General features: G+C 30.8%; 1 protein-coding gene across 1 annotated transcript; it reads left to right on the plus strand.

Moving 5' to 3' along the window:
- Window positions 1-2790: 2790 nt before the first annotated feature.
- eIF2Balpha (eukaryotic translation initiation factor 2B subunit alpha) lies at window positions 2791-25337 on the plus strand. The gene is made up of 9 exons (XM_067277179.1): window positions 2791-2931; window positions 4953-5054; window positions 5226-5368; window positions 8241-8357; window positions 11207-11319; window positions 14153-14221; window positions 19488-19563; window positions 19635-19760; window positions 25064-25337. Exons 1-9 carry the CDS (start codon window positions 2919-2921, stop codon window positions 25214-25216), a joined length of 912 nt encoding a protein of 303 aa, XP_067133280.1. The 5' UTR covers window positions 2791-2918; the 3' UTR covers window positions 25217-25337.
- Window positions 25338-27432: the final 2095 nt, after the last annotated feature.

Consider the following 27432-nt stretch of genomic DNA (forward strand, 5'->3'; position numbering starts at 1 on the left):
TATTTTATTAATTACGTTTACAACATAAAAAAACAGTGTGACACAAACATACGGTTCGCCAAACAACACTTCATAAACAAAAAAAATGAATCATTTTTGTTTTGCGTTGATTGGTTATGTGAGAGATAGATACTTGGGATAAAAAATTACAGAATGTAAAATTTTAATTTAAAAACATTTTAAAAAATTGAATATTAAAAGACAAAATAGAATTGAACTATAACAGAACCGAATATGCCGCCTATTATCATCGTTCGGAGTAGAAATCATTTTCATCTCAACGATATAAACACGAAAATAATTAGGAAAATATTTAATAACTAGCTTATAGGAATTATTTGAAAAAAAACATTACTGTCAAAATATATGCAAATTTAAATGAAAAAGTGCTTTAAGGGCTTTAAATCCTCAATCAAATCTTTAAAGCGAAAGAGAAATAATCAGAACTTCCGGTTTGCTAGAGTGTGATTTTAGACTTGTATGATTGGCAGAATATGGTCGCGTTTCTTTATGCAGCGAGAGTGTAGCGAAAATGACGTCACAAGCAGCTATCGCTACACATCGCTGCATCATAGTTTAGAAACGCTTTCCGCTCGAGTGAAACATGGACGCCGTAATCTATCCTTTAATTCCAGTTACAGTCGAAAGTAGTGCTTTAGTTAAAGAACTACAATATTTAAATAAAGAGATATAAAGAATTGAGCATTTCACTTTCCGAAAATGTGAACGAAGTAAAGAGATAGGAGATGTATAATTATATTTAAAACATAGTATTTTCTTATTCTTTAGATAACTTTCAGAGTCATTTTATAAAATTTAATTCTTCTTAATCTTTACATAATATTTTTATCAACAGTCATTTCGACTTTTTTATTTTTACAGCATAATGTCGTATTATACACATAAGCGTCCATTTTGCTTTGCACGTGTAGCGACGTAAAAGCTGCTTTATCTTTGCTGCAGCGATCTCTTGCAGTAAACATTTAGAAACAGTTCGCTACATTGCAGCGCTGCATTTAGAAACGGGTTTCAGAGTGTTCGTTGTAAAGCGCTTCTCGAGCACTGCATAAAGAAACGCGGCCTATAGGTCACGTTTAGTAATTGAAACTGATTCTAATTGGCTATATGTGACATTTTTCAATGCTTATAATATGACTATAATAACTTTTATCGTTATAAGATTAACTTAAAAATAAAATGCAAATAAAAACACTATTAAGAACATATATAAAACATTGAATTTACAAAAATATAAAAATTTCTAATTTAATTAATTGAGTAGTTTTTCAATTTTAATTACCCGTTTAATTAAACTCAAGATTTTCATTCTTCTCAATAAATTATCACATTTATCATTCACTAATTAGTTATAAATTTCACTGAAAAAAAAATGATTTTCATAGAATTTTTTGTATTTTATCGCGTATATGTTACCTTTTGTAATTGTTGTATTTTAATGGGTTTTGTTATACTTTTGTTTTAAAGACAGGCGGCCATTATTGTCAAAAGACATCCTTTTGACAATAATGGCCGCCTGCCTTTAAAACCGCCTGTAATTTTGAATAAAGAATAAATAAAGAATTTTTAACTCTCTTCCTGTGAGCATAGTAGGTTTATAGTGGAAGCTGCTAGAAATTCTCCCATCAAGCATGACGGAATATTTTTTATGAGAAAATAGAAATTGAAGAATTGAGAAGAGTAGAGATGCAGCCCTTGACAAAGCCATTCTTACTCCATGTTGCTTCACGGCCTTCAGGGGTCTCAGTTGTTCTTACTCTTTTAGATCTAGAATTTACTTGACCAATTCTATTCTTACGCTTTTTCGTAGGCATACTTTTTTTTTCTGACAAAATAGCGAGTTTTTTTAATTCCACGTTAATAAAACACAGATGAATTGTATGTACTGTACAGGTACGTTAGTTAAATGAGCGATAGCACTTTCTAAATAACGGGCTCGTTTTAGAGAGGTAGGCTAACACCTTAATCGCCTTGTTAATTTACCTTCATTTGTCAATTAGCGTCGTATTTTCGATTTGATTTTATCAAATCGCAGTTCTTGCACAAATACTTGTATTTTTATTTATCAATTATGACTTTTTGTTCCTTCAGCTCGGATTGTGGTATAAAACATACCAATTTTCCAATTAGAAGGATCAGATTTAAAACTATCTTTGGAACGTGTCTTATTCTTTATGGGTATATAATTGCAGATAAAAATGATATTGTTTTAAACAATATTAAAGCGGTTAGGTTAGGGTGGCAACCTACGGCTCTGGGGGACCGGATATCGAATCCAAACTGAAAGAAACCCCAGGAATTTTTCGGGAGTGGTCTAACACGTCCGTCCGTAAATGTTGGGCCCGGTCACTCTCCAACCGGCCACCCAGTATGAGCCTGGTCGAATTCATAATGGGCTTGCTAAAAAAAAAAAAAACCTCTTTGTTCCCAAAAAGCGAAAAGAGTCATAAATGGAAAAAGGATTCGGGATATGGGGAATATTGTAACACATTCGCTCGAACGACAATGTTATATTATTAAATAATAAAATATCCATTCACTTTAGTTTTTAATGAATTATCCTTCTTTCAATAAAAATATAAGATAAAATTATTCTGAAAATTTCATTATTTTTAAAAACTTTTATATTAAACAATATAACTTATTTTTTATTTGAAGTTATTGCTGTTATATTATTAATTGAATAAAATAACCTAGTTATATTAATGGTTTCGAATATTCACAAATTGTATTTTGTATAAAATGAAACGTAATATATATAGAGGTCGTCAAGTAGACAGCATGGTTGGAAAATGACAAGTTGTACGTATTAGAGAAAGTATTGAATACGCTAGTTTCCTGTTTTAAAAAATAATTACCTAATTCGACGTAGATCAAAATCTACAAAAACAATTCGTAAAATGGATGATGAATGTAAGAATTAATTTAATTTTATTTTTTAATAAAACATATTTATGCCATAAGGTACAGTATGTTTAGTGGTAAGATACAAGCTCTGAATGAGGGGTTTCGCACCCCCCCCCCCGAGAATCGTAGACGGGGGTTGTACAGGCAAAAAAGTCAAAGGAACCGTACCTGTACATGCGACCTTTTGCGAGATATTTGCCTCCAAAGGTCAGTTTTTAACATGTATTGAATAGGTGTTACATGTATTTTAACATGTAACACCTATTCCCCATGCTCTGTAGCTATTACTCACCTTGACTGATGCTCTGCATGTAGTCGTGCACTTTGGTGCTCACTATTGCTCACCTCAGTGCCCCGGTGGGGAGTACTTGATTGCCCCACTTGGGCATCAAGTACTCCATGGACAGTCAAGTCAGCTACTTGAAGCCGGCATAGTTGCGTGGGCTAAATAGTTAAACGTGATAGTCTAAGTGGAGTGATGCAACTTGCAATCTCGTGTGACCTGATTTTGGAGGCTGTAACTTGCAAAGGGTCGGTTGTAGAGGTATGGTTTCTTTGACTCTTTTGCTCCTATCGATATGCTCTACAACTCTGATAACGTCCCAACTGTCTCATTCAAAACTTGAATTGAGCTCATTTTATTCCAATGTATCAAAATGTTTTTTTATTGAAGTGCAATAATAACTGTAAATTGTTAAACATTCACAGTGACAAAAAAATACTCATTTTCTTTGTTTACTTGAAAATTTGGTCAATGTTCACCAAGCTAGCCCCAATGGCGGTATTGTGTTTAACAACTAGCCCATGCGACTGTGCCGGCTTCGAGTATCCCACTTGACTGTTCATAGATTACTTGATGTTATATAGATTTAGGTGGTGTGGGGGCTCATCCCCACCCGGGCGCTAAGATGCAAGTGATAGCAAGCACCGAGCGCCTGCCTACATGTGAAGCATGGATGATAGTAGGTAGACTGATACGTGTTAAAACCTGATCTTTGGAGACGAATATCACGCGAAGTCATCAACAGTTGTGGGGGTGGTGTAATTTATGTAAAAGATACAAAATAAAACATTGAGTTTGCTAGAAAAGTAGTGAAAACCACCGTCGCTCTGATGATTGAGATATCGCCATTGGGACTAGCTAAGTGAACATTAACTGAAAATTTTAATGAAAATTGCTAAAATATATTGAATAAGATTAGCAAATTTGTATATTTGTAATTTTTCAGATTGAACTATATTGAACATTTTTCTTTATTTTTGGTTAATGTGATAAGGAAACAAAGTTTAGATTTAGCATTGCAACTTTGTGAAGATTCTTGTTACATTAAAATATGCTATTGCTGTTTTAATAACTTATAGATATGACTTGCGTATAGTCTCATCAGTAGCATAACCAGGGGCTCAGATCACTCTTAGCTTCTAATAAATAAATCTAGAAAATCAGTTAAGTTCAGGAAAAATATGACAAATGCATTGACACATATATACTATACTTAAGAATTTGCTCTTTGCCCATAGTGGTATGGGGAATGTGATTTACAAGTTCTAATTTCAGCCCCATAGTATTGATTCTAGTTAGGCTACTGTCTCATAGTCATTGATTGTGGCTGCCAGTTTTTATAAGTATTGTGTAACTGTGTTTGCCTTTAGCAATGATGCTCGTAAGGTATTTATATATAAATGCTTTTCTTTAAGAAAAAAATCATCAATTCTCAGATATTTTGATGTTAAACAGCTGCCCAATTAACCAGAATTTATTGTATAACTTGGGAACTGTCTGTGGAAAACATTAGCTCTTCAAATCTTATTTTTTTTCTTTAACATTTTCCTGACTATGTTTAAAGTTTTTTACATTGAAATAAGAAGTCAAATAACAAAAATTTTTAACAGAGAAAAATAATGAAAACTTTAAAATTGATTTTAATAGCAAATATTTTCAAAAATATTAATTTCTAATATTTATAACAAAATCAATTGTCTGTTTAAAAATTGTCATTTAAATGTGTTTTACTTTGTTTTTATAGCTATATTAAATTATTTCAATGAAATTTTACAAACCGATCCCAGTTCATCAGCAGCAATTGCAGCACTTAAAACATTAATGGAATTTATGGAGAGAGATTCTTGTAAGCTTGATCTTTATATTTAATTATTAAACATAAAATATTTAAAATTTAATATTTTCTTTTATGTTTTTGATAATTTATAAAAAATTTTATGAATTAAATAAGATACAGTCAGCTGTTTATATAGACTGAAAAAATTTATTTTTACATTTTAAATATATATTTTTTTAGCTGAAACGTTATTAGGATTGAGAGAGAATTTATTGAAAGCAATCGAGGTGCTTACCACTGCTGATTCGTCAGTAACGACTGTCAGTTCTGGCTGTGAATTATTTCTTCGGTTTATAACATTAACTGCTAAATTAGATCATGCAGTAAGAAATTTTTCTTTTATTGTAAAAATATATACTATATTAAAAATGAGATGATTTTAGTAGCAAATTTCAACACTGCATTGCTTATAATAAAACTAAGTAAACGGATTAGGTTTAAATTTAAAAATATTACTATGAGGGTGAGGGTGGATCCAAAAAAAAAGGTTACAAGGGTAATAAAAAATTATTTATTAATAATAGACAGAAAATACAAAACGGAATTAAGAAGCATACTTGCCAATCACTTTTCCACATAATCACCAAATCTATTTACGCAATCATCTGAATTCATGACCAACTCGTATAACCCAGCTTGGTAGAAATCACGTCCCTGCCCATTGAGCCAGTTCTCGGCAGCTGTTTTCACATCACTGAAGAGAACCTTGTTCCAGATAAGTGTTTCTTCATTTTCAGAAAAAGGAAATAGTCACTGGGTGCCAAATCTGGGCTGTATGGGGGGTGGCTCCAGACTTCCCACTTGAACTTTTGCAGCAATTGTTTAGTTTTGCAAGCAGTATGGGCCTGGCATTGTCATGCAGGAGGATGACACATCACTCAATATGCCAGGGCATTTGCATTAGATTCCCATAAGAAACGAATCACAGCTTGCACCTCCAAGCAAGACCACTTTTCTAAACATCTTGCCATTTCAATCACTCTGATGTGTCAGCGAACTTACACTACCTACCTGCACAACTGCTGTAAGACAACTAGTACCATCTGTCTAATGGGGAAAAGATATTCTCTTCCACATTAATTCCTATTCAAATGCTGCTGCTTGTAATCTTTTATTTGGATTTATCTATGTATTTATTTAGTGATTTTGAGAAACCCTCATCTTCAAAATCTATGAGGTAGTTTTATGTTTTGCTATATAAAATTATTTTTTAGATTATGATATATTTTTGATGATTAAATTTCAGCCTGATTTGTTTGTTTATTCTGAGATTGTACTAGTTATTTAATCTAATAGAATAATAACACAACACCAATATACAACAAAAGAAATAAATACACCTCTTACACCATGCTACGGAACTGTCACAGATAAAACACCTAGAAAGAGTTGAAATATACAAGGCACAGTGATTAACTTTAAAGAAACAGACTCAATCTTGGACAGTGCTGTTAGGTCATTTTGCCAAAGGGAATATGACCTAACAGACATGCACAAATTTTCCACTCAATGATCTTTTAAAAAACATTCTGTTCCAACTTATTGATTTGACAATTTGATTACTGTAAAATTTTACTCTAAAAATTAAAACAAAATAAAAGCTTTATTTTAGTGTTTTTAAGATTCAAGATATTGTTTTAAAATTTTCTGTTCTTGTAATAACAATAATACATTTTCCTTAAAATATTATCAATTTATATAATTGTATAATCATTGTCATTTTCTTATTGTAGCCTTTTTCCCATCAATTTGGGATTGGTGTTTATGCTCCCTGCTTAAAAAACAATTAAATTAGATAGTCATTTTTCAGCCTGATGTCCTTCCTTATGGATGTCTTTATGGAATGAATGATTCCCTCTTATCCATCTTGAGATTTAATATTGAAAACACTTATTAATTATTAACATCTGAAAGTCTTTGTGATGCTGTGTATTCCATATTATACTGTAAGTTACTAAAGACCATACATTGCTGTATACTGTACTGTCATGAAATTTTTTGAGCTCATTGCTATATTGTAAATCCATGTTTTCATTTTCCATGTCATCAGAAAAAATACCCTGCTGACTCTGACTTTTATAAACTCAGACAACCTTCACCTTCTGTTAGTCTGAATTAGTGGTGGGTTTATTGTATTAATAAATTACAAGAAAAGAAATAAAAATGTTATTCAAATCTTGGAATGTGAAGCATTGTTATGGATCTTTTGAACATGAAAATGCCAAGCAGTCTTTTAACTGGATGGCTGTTTCTGATAACATATATTGCCAAAGATTTGTACCTGTCTTTAAGAGGACAGTTTTGCCATTAATGAGTTGATACAGTGCAAACCTTTCAAAAATAGGGAAGGGTGGATTCACAATATATAACTAGAGTCTTATATTGATAGTAGTTTGTTGTGATTCCTGTAAGATGGAAAATTTTATCCTGTAGGATGGAAAGAGTGTATGTCTCTGCACTCTTAGATATTCCACAGTGATATCTACAAAGAGTGTGGAGACAGAGACACATGCCTAAACTATTTATATAGTTTATTGGCATTTTTTTCCAATATCATATAATTGATTTTGCCATTACCTCTGGAATTTTTAAAAATATTTTTACATATCAAGACAAATGAGTAGCCTCAGATAAAAGGTCAACTTCACCTGTAAAGACTGTTGTGTTCTTTAGGTTTTGAAAAAGAAGAGAATGTAAAGACTTTTACAGATTCTTCTAATTCAGGAATATTTTTATATTTTATTATTGTTCTTGTCATTATATTTATTAATTCATATAGTTGACATTTAAAATTTGTTACTTAGGCTTTGTTTATGTATGGATATTTCAGAAATGTGTGACAACAAATGTGTGTAAAATGCAGATAATTAATTTTTTAATACAGAGGAAGTACTTTAGTGAATGTAATTTTGTTTCTTTATAAATAGAATGAACAATTTCATTTGAAAGAATACTAAATTCACGTTTAATTAATTTAATACTCTACAAGTTTTAAAATGAAAACAAAATATAGCAATATGTAATGGAATTTTTATTTTTAAAGCTCGAATGATGATATTTCTACATTATTTGTCTTTTTAACCACAAATTTTTTATAGTGTACTTTATGTTTTTGATTAAAAGTTAATCTTTTAATTAAAAAAATTATTTTATAACTATATTATTTATTTTTTGTAATATTTTTATAACTTTCAGGATTTTAGTGAGTGCAAAAAAGTTCTCTCTGAACGTGGAAGATTATTTTTAAAAAAAGTTACTACATCTAGAGATAAAATAGCAAAATTAGGAAATCCATTTATTCTTGATAATTGTGTAAGTATTTTAAGATGTTTTTATTGTTTAAGTCTTTATTTTAGTTTTGATTTTTGATTAAAATAATATGAAAAATACAAAATATAGAATTAGGCCAGGAAAATGTTAAATTTTCCTACTTCCAACATAATTAAAAATTATGATTTGCAATGATTTATACAAAGTATAACAAAATCACATTATTTTTTAGTGGCTAATATATCAACTGGTAAAATTTTTTGATTTTTAATATTTTTTAAGAAAATGGAAATTTTTATAGATGAATTAATTGAAGGTGGAAAATAAGTAATGGTGTATATATTAGTCATTCAGTTGTGTCCAACCCTTAGAAGTTACGAAGGTGAATGTATCATGTTATGTGATCGTGTGCCAACTCTGTCAATTCTCTCGTATTCTTGCTAGTATTCTCCCTTTTTTTACTCCCATCCTGTGGGCACTAAGATGGTCTTTTTCAAGCCCATTATGAGTTTAGCTAGGCCTACAAGGAGACAAATGGGTAGCTTAGGCTAAATCTAACATTCAAAAAAATTTCTAGGGTTTTTCAATCTGCCCAGATTTGATCCAGAGTCCTCTGAAGTGGTTGGCTGATGCGTTAACTGTCTTACCATCCAGTCAGCCAGCTATGATTGCTCAAACCAGTGAGTCTTTAGCTGGTTTAGTCTCCCTGCATGCCTGATTGTTCTTATCATGAGGTTTTTTCAAACAAATTCTTGCAAATATGTGTTCAAAGTAACTGGCATGATTGTTTGATAATGTATTCAGAATTTTACTTTTACTCATATTTTAATTCACATTAAAAATGGTTAAATCTAAGATATAAGCAAGTAAAATAGAAATAATTAAATTTTAAAAGAGTAACAAACATTGAAGTTATTGTAAATACAGTAGAGCGTCGTTAATCGGAATCGCCAGTAATCGGCACGATTTTCAGTTGGACTGTGTCGTGCCGAATCGAACGTTTTTGATACTAAATTTACTTCTAAAGTATAATTTTTTTTGTTTTTATATTTTTCAATATATTTATTTTGTTTGTACAAAATAAAGAAATAATTTTTAACGATACGATAGCCTCGATTATTATTATAAAAATTTTCGTTAGGCTTAAAATCGACAAAAATTCAACACGAAGCGACATGCAATGGAGAAAAATTTGAACATCGGACAGGTTAATGCATTTTTTCGTACATAATGGGTAATCGGAACAACTCCAGTCCCCAATTGATTCCGATTTTCGACTCTCTACTGTAACTGTAATGTAGCAATGCAGATATCAAATTATTGGGATGATATTTCAGATATACAATTTGATATATTCATAATAATGTACAGTACTTAGTTTTATCATTAATACACATGTTTAATGGTATTATTAATATACATTAATAGCAATATTTAAATAACATAATTCATTTGTTATATGAAAATTGGAACATAAAGACCTAATTCTTGCAACCAGTGAAAATGGATAAGACTGCCTATAATCTAATAATCTTAATTTTCGCTGTCGTTACCTTTTGCGCGAGCAATGCTGGGCTCATCTGCTAGTTATATAATAAATATTGACAAATGCATTTATACTTTGTAAAATCAAGATGAAGATAATTTTTGACCGGGGACATATGTTCTATGCAGCGATAAAAAAAATGATCTTTGAGATTAATTATTAGTAGATGCATCAGTTATAAAAATTAATAATTTCAACAATAATTGCTAATTAATTTGTGACGACTTATTGAAATTTATTACTTTCTAAATATATAAATTTTATTAATAAGTGTTTTTGAAACATTTATTAGTAAAATTCAGGTATTTTTAACCATAAAATGCCAACGAAAGTTTTTCTTTTATATATTGTGAAAATTTTAGATTTTAACTTTCTAAAATTTTCTCATATTTAAAATGTTTTAATATTTATGAAAAATAATATTGACATGTAAATTTTCAATGTAAAAAATAAGTGAAATTGCATTTAAAATATTTGATGTTTTATAAGTATTAGTACAAGAAATTCTAAATAAATTTTATCAAATTACTGAATTATGTTGCTGAGATTGATTTTTTTTTTTTTTCATTTTATTATTTTTGTGAGAGTAGTTTGATTTCCCAGAGAATATTTTTGATTATAATACATACATTCAATCGATACAAAATTAATATTTATATTTTTGAAATTTACAATTTGTAAACATTTGTTTAAAAAAATGCTGGTTATACAATCAAAAACTAAAACTTTATGTAAAACAACAAACTGACAGAACATTACATAGTTGACAACTGCTTTTATATAAACAAAGCAAAATCTTCTTTGACATTTCTTTGTAGGCTAGAAGCGTATAAGGAAAGATTGGAGGAATTTTTTTCAGATATATACAGTATATTGTCAATATGTAAATGTGTTTATTAGCAAAGCAACTACATCACTCTTTCACTAGTTTATTGCTTTGCACATAATTTTAATATATATATATATATATATAACTAAATGAAAAAAAAATTTCAATGTAATTATACATAGATAACAAATTTTGGTGTATATGATTTGAACAGATCAAGTCATGATTTAGATGTGAATTCTATAGAAAACTTATTTTTAAGATCAAAATGTTGCTTATAAGCAGAGTATAAAAATGTGAAGAAGTAAAATATACATGTTGTTATACTTGTTTATTGTATTTTTATTCTATAGCTACCATCCAAACAAATTTTTAAAATCTTGTATTAAATAAATCAATCAACCTTTTTTATTCTAAATATATACGTACATACATACATACATACATACATACACAGTTCTATATAAACATTTGTTAATGCTTTATCATTTGAATTCGTATTTTTTTTATATTTAGACTGTTCTTACCCATTCTTGTTCTCGAGTTGTATATCAAACTCTAGTGGAAGCATTTGAAGCTAAAAAACGATTTCATGTTTATGTAACAGAATCTTGTCCAAATAGGAATGGGTAAGTTATACAAAAAATTTTTGTTTAGTTTATTTTTCATAAATGAATATTTTATGTAATTGAAAGTTATAACTAAAGCTTTCAATATTGTCTTAACTGAATTGAAATGTATAATTTAAATTTATCATCAGTCCAGACTGTTTCTGTCGTACAGAAATTTTTACATTTTTCTATGCTTAAATTTATAAAAATAGTTTTTAAATTTCTTTAAAATTTCATAAAAATTACCAATAACATTTCAATAACACAATGCTAATAAAAGTTACATAAATAATCCGTGTATTGCTTAATGATTGGATTTATATCTTTTAATAGATGCATTATTTCTTAAACAGTTATCACAAATTAAAGTATTTACACTAATATTATATGAATATCTTTTTGTACTGTATATTTCAAAAAAGCCTGCCAGCCAGTCAGTCAAACAATTATTTCATTTTTAGGGAAAATTAGCATCTATGAAAACAAAAATCTAATTAAGGATAGAAACTAAAATAGTGTTAAAATGATTAATTACATTAAGGCAAAATCGTGGCTATTAAAAAAGTTTTCTTAGATTTTTCAGAAACATTTTACAAGATGAAAAATTTGACTGTTCCGTTTCATAATCAGTATATTGTGGTCAATGTAAATTGGAATAAGATTTTGGTAATTTTATCTTGTTTACATTCTTGATATGAATTTCTAAGTTATTGTTGAGTTATTCTAATCCAATAAGAACATCTTATTAATAAAATAATTATGATTGTTTAGGTTTAGATAATTTTCTTAATTTCAAATATTTGAGAAAATTTATACATATTGACATTGCGACTATTTTTATGACTTTTTTAAAATATTAATACGAATAACTCTCTGTCAAAGTTATGCATTTAAAATTATTTGGGACTTCTGTTTTCATAAAGAAGTATTTAATTAATAAGTAAAACATAAATGAAAAATTAATAAGTCTATAATGAGACAAATGAATGTTCAAGAATTTTTAAAGCATTTGTTCAAATTAAAAATAGTTATAATAAACTTTAATATGTTTGAGTCTTTTAAGACATTTTTGTCTGAATTCAAAACTATTTAAATACTTTACATATTTAAATTTTGGAACATTTGATATTGACAAGTAAATGTCTATATAAATTTTTTAAATCTTTCTTCCATAAAATATAGGTTTCATTACTTACATTAACCACTTTCTAATACCACAGATTAGATTAGTGTCCATGGGTTAGTTGTACATGTTTATATCTTGTGTTGCATAACATGCTAATGATGGCCAGATATCTGAGTGGTTAAAGGTTCAGCCTACCAATCCAGGCACCCAGGAACAAATCTGGACAGTTCAATAAGCTCCATGAATTTTTTGGGGTGGTCTGTTTCAGATACACTGGGTTCTGTCCCTCACACCTGGCCACCATGTAGGCCTGGCCAAACTCACAATGGGCTTGATAAAAAGCTCTTAGTGCTCACAGGGTGGAAGGAGTCAAAAAATGCTAATGACTAAATTTAAATTTTTAGTATCTCGGTTAAATTTGATAAACGACTCTGCTTATCTTTTTGAATTTCTTAAAAAATAGTTAGATATGTTTTAAGAAATTCAAAAAGATTCTTTTAATTGAGAAAGTATTGTTAAGAGATATCAGAATTAATTATTCTGATATCTCTTAAGAATACTTTCTAAATTAATAATATATTTTTCAAAACTGTTTGTTCTTTCAATGCTGTCTTTTATTTACAAACAAATGGTGTATTATTCCAAATGTAAGTTGATTCCCAATTTTGGAATCCTTTTTTGAAAAAATTAGAATATGAAGTAAATCGACCTTCCATTGTTAAATTTATTTGCATTAAAAGAATTTGGAAAAAGCATTAAAATAATACTTCATCACTTTCATCTTAGTCAGAACTTTCAATTTCATCATTTCTGTTTCATTACCATTTAGTTCTTCAGCCTCCTTGAATAGCATATTGTCCTCTATTCTATTCTAACACAAACAATTTCTTAAAGCCCTTTACAATTGTATCTTCACTAACAATCTTCAATAATTCTATTGTTCTAACTTTTACAAGAATGTGTGAAATGTTTATTATTTTTTATCTATACGATTGATTATGAAAAATAATTGCATTCAACTCCATTTCTTTTTTCAAAATTAGTTTAGTTAGAAATAAAATTCTGCTTTTGAATTTGTATTTACAAATATCTGGGAATCAATCAGCATAAATGAATGTTTTACTGCTTTTTTTGTAATTATTACAAATTACTATTTAAATCATACCTGCTTGATCAGAAAACTGTACTCAAAAGGTTTGTTTTATAGGGGGAGAAAAATGTTTGTTTTCTATCACTCATTCATATTATATTAAGAAAAATTTCAAATTGGTTCATTTTATTTTATGTTTCTAAATGGCCAGATTTTACTTTATTTTTCAGCGTTTTCTTAATGCTTGTTTCTTTTAAATGTGTTACAAAAAATCCTATTCTACTTTTGCATTTCTTTTTATCATGGTGATTGAATGCAGTGTTTTCTCATTACTGGTTTTTATTTAATTTATCATATGTCTGACTGTAGTTGATTATATAAACAGAATCATTTACATCTCATTACATAGACAGGATTTACTTACATTACACTGAAACAGAAATGCATGAAACATACATTTTGTTATACATATGTCTGCAATTTGTAAATTTTTCTTGTCTCCATAATGCTTTATCAATTGCAGATACCAGAAATTTGCCATCATATTTATGAATTTTATTCTAAAAACTTATAATAATAATAATAATTATGAAAATTCTTTTTTAAAAAATTAAATAACTTATTTATGTCTTTAGTTTACAGATGTGTGAATGGCTCAAAGACAAAGGTATTCCTTACACTCTAATTTTGGATGCAGCTATTGGGTATGTTAATTATTTACTGTTATATTATGTGCATTTTAATAAATACATAATAATTTAATTTGACTATTTAAGAAGGTTAAATCATATAAATATATATACACATTTAATTATGAACATTGATTACAGAGTAAATGAAATACAATAAATATAAGAATTGAGCAAATTTTATATGATTTGATTTAATTTAAAATTGATTGTTTCACTATCTTAAACTTGATAATTGTGATAAATTTGTATAAATACATTTAATACAACAAAAAAATTAGAGTAAAAAGTAATAAATTGATTAAATTAAATTATAACAAATATGATAATATTGAATTTTACTACATTGTTTAATTTCAAACTTTGATATACATGGACGATTCCGTGTCCTTCTTCAGGTTAACTGCTGGATTCTATTATTTTTAAAAAACTGCGTTCCGATCTTTTAAGAACAAATTCAAATGAAGATAGTTCGAAAGCGCGATGACCATCGCGCATGCGCTATATCTGTCGTGCTCCTTGTCGTACTGTATCATATTCTTTTTAATCTTTGTATTCTTTTTTATCTTTGGGTCACATGATTTCATGTGTTATCGGACCCAAATAAATCTTTATGCATCCTCTTGTAATAAAGTTTGCCAAGCAAGCGAAAGAGTTATCTCGTCGCGTGAATTAATGCATGTTGTTTTAGTTTGCGCTTTATGTATCTCTATCGCTTCCAGCCATTTGAGGTGTTCCATCCGAGTCGTTTTAGTTATTAGCGTGGCCCCCGCGAAGTCCACATTAATGCCCGGTTCAGAAGCGTACACTGCAAGCGACGTGGTAGCTCTGTTGTATCTTATATCCGCCTCGTGTTCTTTAACCCTGACTTCCATAGAGCGTTTCGTTGATCCTATGTAGATCAGATCCCTATTAAATCTCTCGTCCTTTATCGGGATTCGGTATACGCCTGCCATTCTATTCGGGTCCGATGGGTCCTTTCCGTTACGTAACAAAGTGTAAATGGTTGGGCCTCTCCTATAAGCAACGGTGACCTTACGTCTCCTTGCGATAGACGCGTATACGGATTTCAAGGTCGGGTTATATGTGATGGGTATTCTCTCCACCTCCGTATTTTGGTTGTTACTTTGTGCCACTGCAGGTGCGTTTTGGCTCATTCGTGCTCTTTGGCGTTCCGCCATTCTTGGAATAATGTTGCGGTAGCCGTGTATATCCGCAATCTTCTCAATATGTTTCAACTCTTTCTTAAGCGCTTGTTGAGTGGAAGAGTGCGTGTATGCCCGTCTGACCAATGATCTAAATGCTGCTATTTTGTATTGGATCGGGTCGCATGAGTCACTCGGGATGTATGTGGGGCTTGCACATTGTTTGCGATACACAGAGGTATGGATGTTGTGCGAGTCAATCCTGATATCCACATCCAAAAAATGCACATTGGTATCACTATGTTGCTCAACTTCGATTGACAGACCATACGTGTTATCATTCATCTTTTCTACGAATTGCGCCAAGTTCGGTGTTGTCTTCCATACGATGATGACGTCATCTATATAACGTCTGTATAGTAGGATATCGTTGGTGAATCCCGGGAGTGTTTTGGATTCGAGTTGTCTCACCACCAACTCACACAAGTCCCCTGACAGTGGACTTCCCATCGGGACACCCCGCGATTGTGTGTATGTTACATTTTTAAATTGAAACACCGACCCGTAACACATGAGGTGCGCTAATTCCAACACATTCTGGTGAGGGCTGTGTCATTTACTTTCGTAAACAGGAAGTCTCGAAGTGCGCAAAAGCACGGTGGTATCTTGATGGAAGGATACAACGATTTAAAATCCAGCACCGTTATGTAAGCTGGGGAGGTGATCTGTTTCAACTGAATGATTAATTCTTCCGGATTAGAGATGGTGAACTGATATCCGCTCATGTGTGGAACAATTATGTTGTGAATCGCTTTTTCCAACTTACGGGTGGGAGCCTTGGTTTTATCCACAACCGGACGAAACTGTTGGCCTTCTTTGTGCGTTTTCGCGAACGCAAATAATTTGGGTACGTCCGGGGTATCCATTGTGATGTTCTTTAGTTCTAGCTTCTTGGCCAATTTCGAGCACGACAATCTCTTAACTCGTGAATGTAGTTTTTCTACCCAGTTACTTCCAACCTGATTGCATTGAGTTGCGTCTATGTATTCCTTCAGCCCTTTCTCGTATGTTTCCCTTTTCATGATTACTATGTTCTTGGTTTTGTCTGCTCTGGTGATCGTGACCTTGTTCAGACGTGCCCATCTAACCGTGCGTTTGATATTTTCTCTCAGAACTAGAAGTTCCTTGGAACTCCTGTTGTTTTTAATTTTGAGTGTGGCTACCCATCTGTAGTATTCTTTCTGCGTGTCGGTGAGGCCTCTTATCAATAGCTCTAAATCCGGTATCGTGGATGTGAAAGTTTCTGCATTAGGACGTGTCGGTGCGAATGTTGGCCCAAACTTGAGAATATCCTTGACAAATCCAGGGATTTGTAAATTATCCCACACAACGTACGGGCATTGATGTTGTCTTTGGTCTTTAGGGATTTGGAACCTTAAAATCCAATTCAGTTTCTTGCTGTACCGCTTTCTTAGATTCATTCGAAGTCTATCGGCCATGTTTATGATTCTATTATTTTCCATCTCCAAAAGGCGGGGGTCCTGTTGGAATAATATGTTTTCAACTTGTATTAGTTTCGCTAGACTGGAAAATACTAATTTTTTGGTCGTCTTTATGGCCCTGTTCAAACACATCCATCTGACTTTCTTCTTTATGCTCTCATTGCCTGGCGGTAGGTGGATGCGAAATATTGTCATTGGGAACACTCCGTTTCTCTTGCATGTGTTCAGGAAATCCAGCCTTTCTCTTGCCTTAGTTAGGCCTACTACTATCTTCCGGTAATCGTTAGTCGGCATCACTGATTAACATATCATCATCCTACACACCGGGGTGTATAAAATATAAATCGAACTCACTTGTGCCTATTGACCGGTGTGAAATAAATAACTTCAATTCAACGAACGTTTTCTGGACGCCTTCCGTGTCCTTCTTCAGGTTAACTGCTGGATTCTATTATTTTTAAAAAACTGCGTTCCGATCTTTTAAGAACAAATTCAAATGAAGATAGTTCGAAAGCGCGATGACCATCGCGCATGCGCTATATCTGTCGTGCTCCTTGTCGTACTGTATCATATTCTTTTTAATCTTTGTATTCTTTTTTATCTTTGGGTCACATGATTTCATGTGTTATCGGACCCAAATAAATCTTTATGCATCCTCTTGTAATAAAGTTTGCCAAGCAAGCGAAAGAGAGATTGCGGATATACACGGCTACCGCAACATTATTCCAAGAATGGCGGAACGCCAAAGAGCACGAATGAGCCAAAACGCACCTGCAGTGGCACAAAGTAACAACCAAAATACGGAGGTGGAGAGAATACCCATCACATATAACCCGACCTTGAAATCCGTATACGCGTCTATCGCAAGGAGACGTAAGGTCACCGTTGCTTATAGGAGAGGCCCAACCATTTACACTTTGTTACGTAACGGAAAGGACCCATCGGACCCGAATAGAATGGCAGGCGTATACCGAATCCCGATAAAGGACGAGAGATTTAATAGGGATCTGATCTACATAGGATCAACGAAACGCTCTATGGAAGTCAGGGTTAAAGAACACGAGGCGGATATAAGATACAACAGAGCTACCACGTCGCTTGCAGTGTACGCTTCTGAACCGGGCATTAATGTGGACTTCGCGGGGCCACGCTAATAACTAAAACGACTCGGATGGAACACCTCAAATGGCTGGAAGCGATAGAGATACATAAAGCGCAAACTAAAACAACATGCATTAATTCACGCGACGAGATAACTCTTTCGCTTGCTTGGCAAACTTTATTACAAGAGGATGCATAAAGATTTATTTGGGTCCGATAACACATGAAATCATGTGACCCAAAGATAAAAAAGAATACAAAGATTAAAAAGAATATGATACAGTACGACAAGGAGCACGACAGATATAGCGCATGCGCGATGGTCATCGCGCTTTCGAACTATCTTCATTTGAATTTGTTCTTAAAAGATCGGAACGCAGTTTAATTATAAAACATAATAGATTATCCAGAGTAAATGAAATACAATAAATATAAGAATTGAGCAAATTTTATATGATTTGATTTAATTTAAAATTGATTGTTTCACTATCTTAAACTTGATAATTGTGATAAATTTGTATAAATACATTTAATACAACAAAAAAATTAGAGTAAAAAGTAATAAATTGATTAAATTAAATTATAACAAATATGATAATATTGAATTTTACTACATTGTTTAATTTCAAACTTTGATATACATACATTTTGTAAATATTTTTAGTTTAGATCTGTGTTTAATATTTTAAAAACAATTCTATTGAATGATATGATTCTGAATAATTAGAGACAAAATAAGTGTATCACATGAATACATTATTATATATCAGTTATCAGTCTGTATTTATTAGTTAGAATTGCAAACAATTTATATTTTTAGACACTAACTAAAGAATAATAAAATTGAAAATAATATTGTAAATAAATGAAATTAAATCAATATTTAAATATTTACAACTCTGTAAACTTTAAATCGAAAAGTTGTGTTATTATTAGCGAGGTTGAGCCGAAGTTTTAAATGCGTAAACGTGTACGTCAGACGTTCGGCACCGCAAAGTTTGAACTTTGAAGCAAATTTTTATTGAATTTATCATTCAAAGTTAGTTGTTTGAAGTACAAATACACTTTAAAGAACTCAAAAACCTTCTTTCTAGTTTACACTTAAAACAAGAAGATTATAATGAGCAAAACTTTTTATATCATACAATAATATAGAAAATCGTTTATAATTTAACATTTAGTTAATGATTAATATTCAGAATTTCTCAAAAAGTGCAAAACTAAAGGTTTTTCTAGTTATGTATGCGATTTTTAAGCCCGTAATGTATATAAAATATAATACTTTAAATATTTATATTTATTGATTCTTTCAGTTTTAATATTATCATTATTGACTTATTTAATTTTCTTTGTGAATATATAATAGTAGTATTACTTTATCATATGGACAATTAGAAATGACTTAAGAATTATATGGGCTAGACTAAATATGTTTTTCTGGGTGATGTAATTTTTTTGTTTATATTATTTAATATTATTACTATAGTAAATATTTTTGATTAATTAATGTATTTATTTTTATGAATTTTTCAGCTACATAATGGAAAAGATTGATCTAGTATTAGTTGGAGCTGAAGGTATTGTAGAAAGCGGTGGAATTATTAATAAGGTAAAAATTTTAAATAAATTTCCATAGTTATAATGAAGGATTAAAAAATTTTTTTATGTCTGTTATTATAGATTGGTACTTATCCTCTAGCAATATGTGCTCGTAAGATGAATAAACCGTTTTATGTATTAGCGGAAAGTATCAAATTTGTTCGACTTTATCCATTAAATCAGAAGGATATACCTGATCAATTTAAGGTTAGTTTCAATATGATAATGTTATTTGTTAATATATTTACTTGATTTACATTTATATTGTTCATTTGAATATATATCAATTGAAATGAACAATAGTACAGGTACTTTTCACTTTACGACCTATCTGCTTAATGACCGCTCGCACTTACAACCAATTGAGTTTCGACCTGCAATTCGGGGAATCCCCTTTTTCAGCTTGAGACACTCAAGCTGAGTCGGTCAGTGGTGAATGGTGACATGCGCACTAAGCGTACTATAATAATCTTTTAGTACTATAATAGGCAAATAGCATACTGTAATAGTCTTTTTATGAATAAATTTGAAGTATGTTGCATAATTTGTATAATTTTACAATGATCCTATATTCCCGGCGCAAGCTCCTCGCTTATCGATCAATTCGCTTAACGATGTAGTTGTCGGAACAGAACTCAGTCGTAAAGTGAGGAGTACCTGTAATTCTGTACACTTATTTTTCATGTTTTGCTATCTTCAAAATATTTGAATAAAAAAAATATATGTAGAAAGTATTATATATTTAATTTTTATTTAGGAATTTTGTACAGTAAAAACACAAGTCAAACTAAACTAATAAGCTGCTTTCTTAACTGTAAGAAACAAATTCATTGCCAATTTTTGTAATTATGTGCTGAAATAAGATCATTTGTGAATTACATATAATGAATTATACATTTGATGAAGTTGTTCCGAAACTTATAGGACATGATCGTAATAATGAACTGTTGTAATTCCACCTTTATTCAAGTGTCAGTAAATAATTCAATTCATGTTACAGACCCACAATTGAATCTGCAAGCCTGCATCTGTAAACTGTAATTAAATTATTTACTGTTAACTTGAATGAAGGTTTTTAGAAGTAAGCACAGAATTGCTATGGAGAACTTATCGTATAGGATAACATAGTTGATTAGTTATCTGCTGAATGACCATATATTTTATGAAAACATTTGCCATTGAATTTTTACACAACATTATTATTTAAAAATACTGTACTTCAATAAAAAATATAAAATATTTTTAAAATTGCAATTATTTTTCACTTTTTATTTGTGTAAAAAATCTTTACAACATAGCTTGAACCAGAAAATATGGGCATGGATTGGGCTGGATGATGGCAAGTCTACTGTACTTTGCTAGTTTTGTATTATTAAAATCTATCTTCAATGCAGTGTGTTTAAATGGGGATTCAAACAATATTTGTTGACAATTACATTTAAAATTTATTATAGTCCAATATTTCATAGAATATCTTAAACCATTAAAAATCTTGCATAGATAATACTTAAATTTTAATCACAATATTATATTTAGTTTAAGTTGAAAAAAAAATTAAAATTAACTTTACAATACACAAAAAATACAATATTCATAAATAAATGAATACAATATTTTTATTAATCTATAAAATTTTTTTTAAACAATTTTGTATGCTAGAAAAATTGCATTAAAGAATTTATTAAGGAATTGGAATTTGCAAAAAAAATGGATGCTATCTTAGAAAATAAATTAATATGCATAAAAATTAATAAAACAAAAAAGTGGTTGAAGAAGGATCAGAAGAATAAAAAAGGCATTTTATTGTCAGTAACTGCTATGAATAATGTAAAATACATGAACTTGTTTTGAACAGGCAACATTACTGAATATTGGCTGTAACATTGCAAATTGACAAAAGTCTGCCAAATAATTTTCTCCCAGTTGTTGTATAAGCATTGATGCATTTGTGACAAATAGGAGAATGTCGAATATTCAAGTACATAAAAGCCCAGGATTATTTTGACAAAATTTCATTAATGAAAATTTAGACTACACAAAACAAAGTTTGAGTCCTTTTGCCTATTAATATCCTTTTATTCCAATCCAGGAACCACAAAACAGCCATCTAATAAGATATTCCTGGAATAAAAGGATATTAATAGGCAAAAGGACTCAAACTTTGTTTTGTATAGTCTAAATTTTCATTAATGAAATTTCGTCAAATATTTAAGTGTTTATTTTATCTCCCGAAGTAATGTTTGCTCATCAAAATTCAAGTTGCACATGGATGAAATGTATGACAGTGTCACAAAGGTTTAAGAGATGTGATGGTGATGCACTGTGATATTGCCCCGTAGCTTGATGGTTAAAGCCTTTTGCCACAAACATGTGGTGGCAGCCATCCAATCACTGCAATGGATGAGCAACATGTGGAAGTCATTTTGAGGTTATTGGAGAATGATTGTTGGTGGACTTGCCAAGAAATGAGTACTGAAATAGGCATTACAACTTCTAATGTTTTGTAGTAAACACTATGTCTTGATGAAGGAACTGAGAATGTGCAGAAATGGCAATGAATGGAAACTTCTCTCATTCATCTAGAACATTACAAGCCTGAAGAAGAATCCTTCATCAGATTATTGCAATTGATTAAAGATGGACTAAAGCTAAAAATTGGTGTTTTAGCTCTTACAAACTAGAGATTAAACACCATTCAAATGAGTAGCTTCATCAATCATCCTGCACCCCAGGAAACTGCAGCAACAACTGGATGTGGTAAAAGTGTTAAAGATCATTGCTTACAACATCCAAGGGGGCCTCTTGTGTAGCATGGACAGACAATTAACACTGGATACTACTGCCACGTCCTTGAACATCATCCAGTAATTCATCACAAATGACCACAGTTGCTGCAGTTACATCCAATTCACTTGCACAATCCAATCCAATCCACTTGCACTCACATAGCCATTCTTTACAACAAATGAAGACATTGCTAAACAGACTCGCATCAGGTGAGTATGGAGAATCCATGTAACTTTGATCTTTTTCTTAGAGGCAAGTTCTATTTAGATGTAAACAGCATCCTTTCTCCCTTAAGGCAGTCTCTCTAAATACTGGCTAAAAGTTATACTGTTGACAGTGTTTATTTCCTCCCAGAAGTCTGGCAGCAGGTTGTCTGTGAACATTGGACTGTGACCATCACACATTTGTTCTGTTTTAGAATTGATAAGATACAACACTATTACTAATAGCCTTCATAACAACTAAAAGAACTAGGATTTGCTATTAGTTTTTTTAAAGAACTTGATGAATTAAAAGATTTAAATTGTCAGCAAATTGCATTGAACATGTTCAATTGGCTCACTATGTGCCTTATTATTTAGTGAAGAATAATTAGAAAAGTAATGAGAAGTTAGCATCAGAATATTATAAAATCTGTAGAACAATGGCATGTTATGTTGACACACGAATGTTGAATGTTGAAATATAAGAAAGCTGAAAAGTCTGTAATGTAATGCTAATTTGAAAACTATTTTTAAAGTTTAAATCTTGCATAGTTTCAAAAAGTATTAGCCATAATTTTAATTTTATATTTTTAAATATAATAATTGCATTTTTAGTTAAATCTGAGTCTTTATAAGAAATTTTAAATATTAGTTTTGATTATTTAAAAAGTAAGTATATTTGATTTTACACGATAATTTAACCAGGTCATTTTCATATAATTAGAACTCAAGAATATGCAATTTGATTTAAAGTTTTATAATTTTTAAAATATTACTTACAATTTAAATATTGACACAGTTCTGACTTTTAAATTTACGTAATTAAACTACTACTAACCAATTATTTATTCTATTAAATTAATTATTCCATTTAATGCAAGAATAGAAATACTTTTTATTAACAATTGCTTCTTAATGAGTTGCAGACCAAATGACAAAACTTTATGGCTATTTGATATAGAAATTTATGTATATTGTGTTGTTTTGCTTAAAAAGTTGCATTATAAGGTAATAAACACACTTGTTCTGCAGTTAGTCTGTTTTTTTCCATAACAGTCCCAAAGAATTTATCATAACATTGCAAAGTTTGAAGCTGACACTATAGGTTAGTAAATACATAACACAGTTAATTAGCTTTATTGATTCATATAGAAGATGGTTAACAAAAAAATAAATATATTTATTAGCTCATAAAGTAATTCCCGAAATAAACATATCATAATATGACTTGTAATTATCAAAGGTTTATATTACATTGTATTTTGAGTCCGTAACTCTGTTCTGATGAAATATTCAATGAATTTTTACACTAAATAGATAATAAGGAACAATTTTTTACCTGAAAAAATAATTTTCTTAGAAAATTTAAAACTTGAAAGTCTCAAAACTTTAGAACTGTTACATTAACATCCATACAGCTTTGTTATTATTTTATAAATTCTGATTTAAATGTTGTTATAGGGAAAACACACATAGGCCGCGTTTCTTTATGCAGCGCTCGAAAAGCGCTTTACAGCAAACACGCTAAAACTGGTTTCTAATTGGTCAACACTGCTCATGCATATGTGCACCAAACATTTCTTGGTGCACATATTCTTTAGGAACGACTTTTTATTGATAGTGACAGTAAAGTTCAAAAAAAGTCCGATGTGTTCACTGTTGGCGACCGACCCAGTGCGCCAATAACATCAGATAAAGTTCTGTGAGTCCTGTTGGAAAACACCATTGCTCAGGTCCGTCGGGAAGACACCTTGCGAATACTTTGGCACTTGAAGGGTCCACACTCGGGTCCGAAACGATCGGAGGAACTTCTCTCGCCAACCGTCCGAATAGCGTGACGTGAGCAAACTACTATTCGAGTTGCGTAACGTGGGCCAACTCCCTTCCGAATGGCGTAACCTTGGCGAACTGTCCACCACCTGCGTCTCTCCCTCCTTTTTCCCACATTCCGAGCGTCAACTCCCCTCTTCCCGCCTCGACCTTTGCCCTCCACACTCGTCGGCTACGGATCGGATGACCACCCGGTGTTTACCCGTCCACATTTATCAGTCTCTCCCTCCGCCGTCTTCTTGTCACGTTGGTCATTACCAGACCAAAAGGAAAGGGCGGGAATCATGTTTACACGATTCCACCCCGACAGTGACAAAACCAAAAATTTCACATATGACCTGACTAGTCAATTTTCTAATTCCAATCATTCAATTCTTTTCTAATTCTAATTTTCAGATTGTTTCTTGTGACACTCTTGTTTCCACTATTTGAAGAAATGTAAAAATGAAAGATAATGTGTTTGTATGCTCGAAACACATTATCTTATTAGGAAATTAGTAATATTTTCATAAATTTTAAATATAAGTAAGTTGAGAACTTACTTCTCTTTTTATAACAACATAGAAAATTTATCTACAGAAAATATTTACACATTTATTTCTATTTAAATTTACAAATAATCAGCTAAAATAAAAATAAATTTTTATCACGTCAGAAAGTTGATTGCTAATAATCAAGATTTTCTTGCAGTATAATCCTCAAACAGTGAAGAATAAAGATTTAAGCAAAGAACATCCGCTGGTCGACTTCACGCCGCCATCATACATCACTCTTCTGTTTACCGACTTAGGCATATTGACACCTTCGGCGGTTAGTGACGAATTAATAAAATTGTACCAATAGCATTAATACGAATGGAATTGTCTCCCGTTTTATAATTGCGAAAGAAGTATGTCAAAAATGCTTGCAAAATGGCAACAATGTACAAAATGTTAATAAATTATAAAAATTTTAAAAATGTTAATTGTATTTTATTCACTCGTAGAAAAATGCCTATTTATTAAATTAATTTTTGAAATAATTAACGAGAATTTGCATATTAAACTAATTAATAATTTCGTAACAACTACTAATCCATGTAATTAATTTCAAATGGCAATTTTTAAAAATCTCTTCCTTAATTAAATTTTATATTTAGATATAATGCCGATTTCATTAAATTGTCTTGTCCACATGGCTTCATATGTTAATTTATTTATATTTGTTTATCAGTTTTATTTATTTTTGCATATTGAAAAATTACATATCATTGATTATAACGGATAAGACACGTTTAGTTCTGAAGTTACTTGCAAATACGATTATTGTTTACTCATTAGATTTAAAAAACAAGCTTTCTGACTGTTAATTTTCCAAATTAACACAAAATTTATAAATTAAAGATACATATACAAGTGTTTTCAATGAAAATACATAATAATTGTTTAATTATAAATTTATCTGTTTTCTCCCAATTTTTTGCATGAAGATAAAGCTGTAATTTTATTGGAAATATCTAATATCTGAATTTGTATCCTTTATTTAAGTTAATTATTGAAAACTAATAATAAAAAGACAGTTGTTCTTCAACCTCATTTGTAAAGTTGGTGCATAAAGTCGTCTTTTTATGTATGAGGTGTAATCAATAAGTTCCAAGAATTATTATTATGGTTTTAAATAATTGAAAGCACTTATTGCTAGTTAGGATGGATCTCCTTCAAAGTAGTCTCCTTGAAATACAATAAACTTTTCTCAGTGTTTCTGGAGCTGCTTTGAAATAGTTCTGGAACTCAGATTTTGGAATGGTCTTTAGTGTCTTTGTCACATTTTCTCGTATGGCTTCCACATCTTCAAAAGTTTTTTCCTTTGACAGTTTTGGAAAGAGTCTGAGGCAAATCTGGCAAATATGGAGGATGTTTGGCTAATGATACATTTTTTAGATCAAATATTGCTTTACAGACAGTGCCTTGTGACACGGTGTGTTGCCATGATGAAGAAACTATGACTTAACTCCCAATTTTTTGGCCTCTTTCAGCAGTTTGCAGACTTATGTGGCCATTTTTCTTATTTGACTGCCACATGTTGTTCTAACATTTTTGAATGCGATGCTGGACCATGGATAGTCTTCCTTCTTCCCACTTCTGTACCACTGCATGTGAGCCACCAAGACGACATATGGTACACAAACATCCTAATTTCTAGACTATTGCTGGGGTGCAACATCTTCCTTAATACTTTTGTAAAAGAAGAAAGATCTCAGAACTTATTGATTACTCCTTTTATCATTTGAATTTTCATCTAATAGAGTAAACTATATATAAAATTTTATTAAAATAACAAGAATTTTATATTATTATTCATATATAATTATAAATTAGCATAGGTATACTTAATTTAGCTTCTAGAACTGATGTAAATGTAATATATCAGAAATATTTGGTTAAATATTAGTCACTGCTAGTTTTAAATTAGTTTTGATGTGTCTGTTAGCTGGTTTCTTGTTTTAATTTTTACTAAATTCATTGTAGAAAAATTTTCACTTACATAAGTTGTAGAAAATAACATTTTAATTTTTGCTGCATACTTCCTTAAGCTGGGAAATTGATATATTTATTGATATTTTATGCGACGCAGGCTGCGGGTTGCCCATCCCTGATGTAAATGACGAAAATTATTAAATTGGTTTAAAACGTTAGAAGAAACATTTAATATTCAATGAGCAATTATCTATTGTAACATTGTCATAATATTAAGGTGCAATTTTTTTGTCACAATGCACTTAAGTTTAGTAGTATTTTGCCCCTGTGCATCATACTTTTCCTGTTAACAATGAAGTCATGCTGGTTATCTATCTAACTTTGTTCGGGAGAAAGTCTTTGAATTGAAATAACATGACTTCTGGCCCAAAGCACTAGTTTGTATACAATTAATCAGGACCGACTGCCCTTAAGTTTTCTATATCTGGTCTTGACTTCCATCTATACCAGCGTTTCTCAAAGTGGGCGGTGAGTAAATCTAGAGGGGTGCTGGAGGCAGGGTACTGAACACTGACCAAAGGCAAAAGTTGGGGTCACTGACAG

Source organism: Centruroides vittatus, unplaced genomic scaffold (genome assembly GCF_030686945.1).
Source record: "Centruroides vittatus isolate TY-2023 unplaced genomic scaffold, ASM3068694v2 contig_738, whole genome shotgun sequence".
Lineage (NCBI taxonomy): Eukaryota > Metazoa > Arthropoda > Arachnida > Scorpiones > Buthidae > Centruroides > Centruroides vittatus.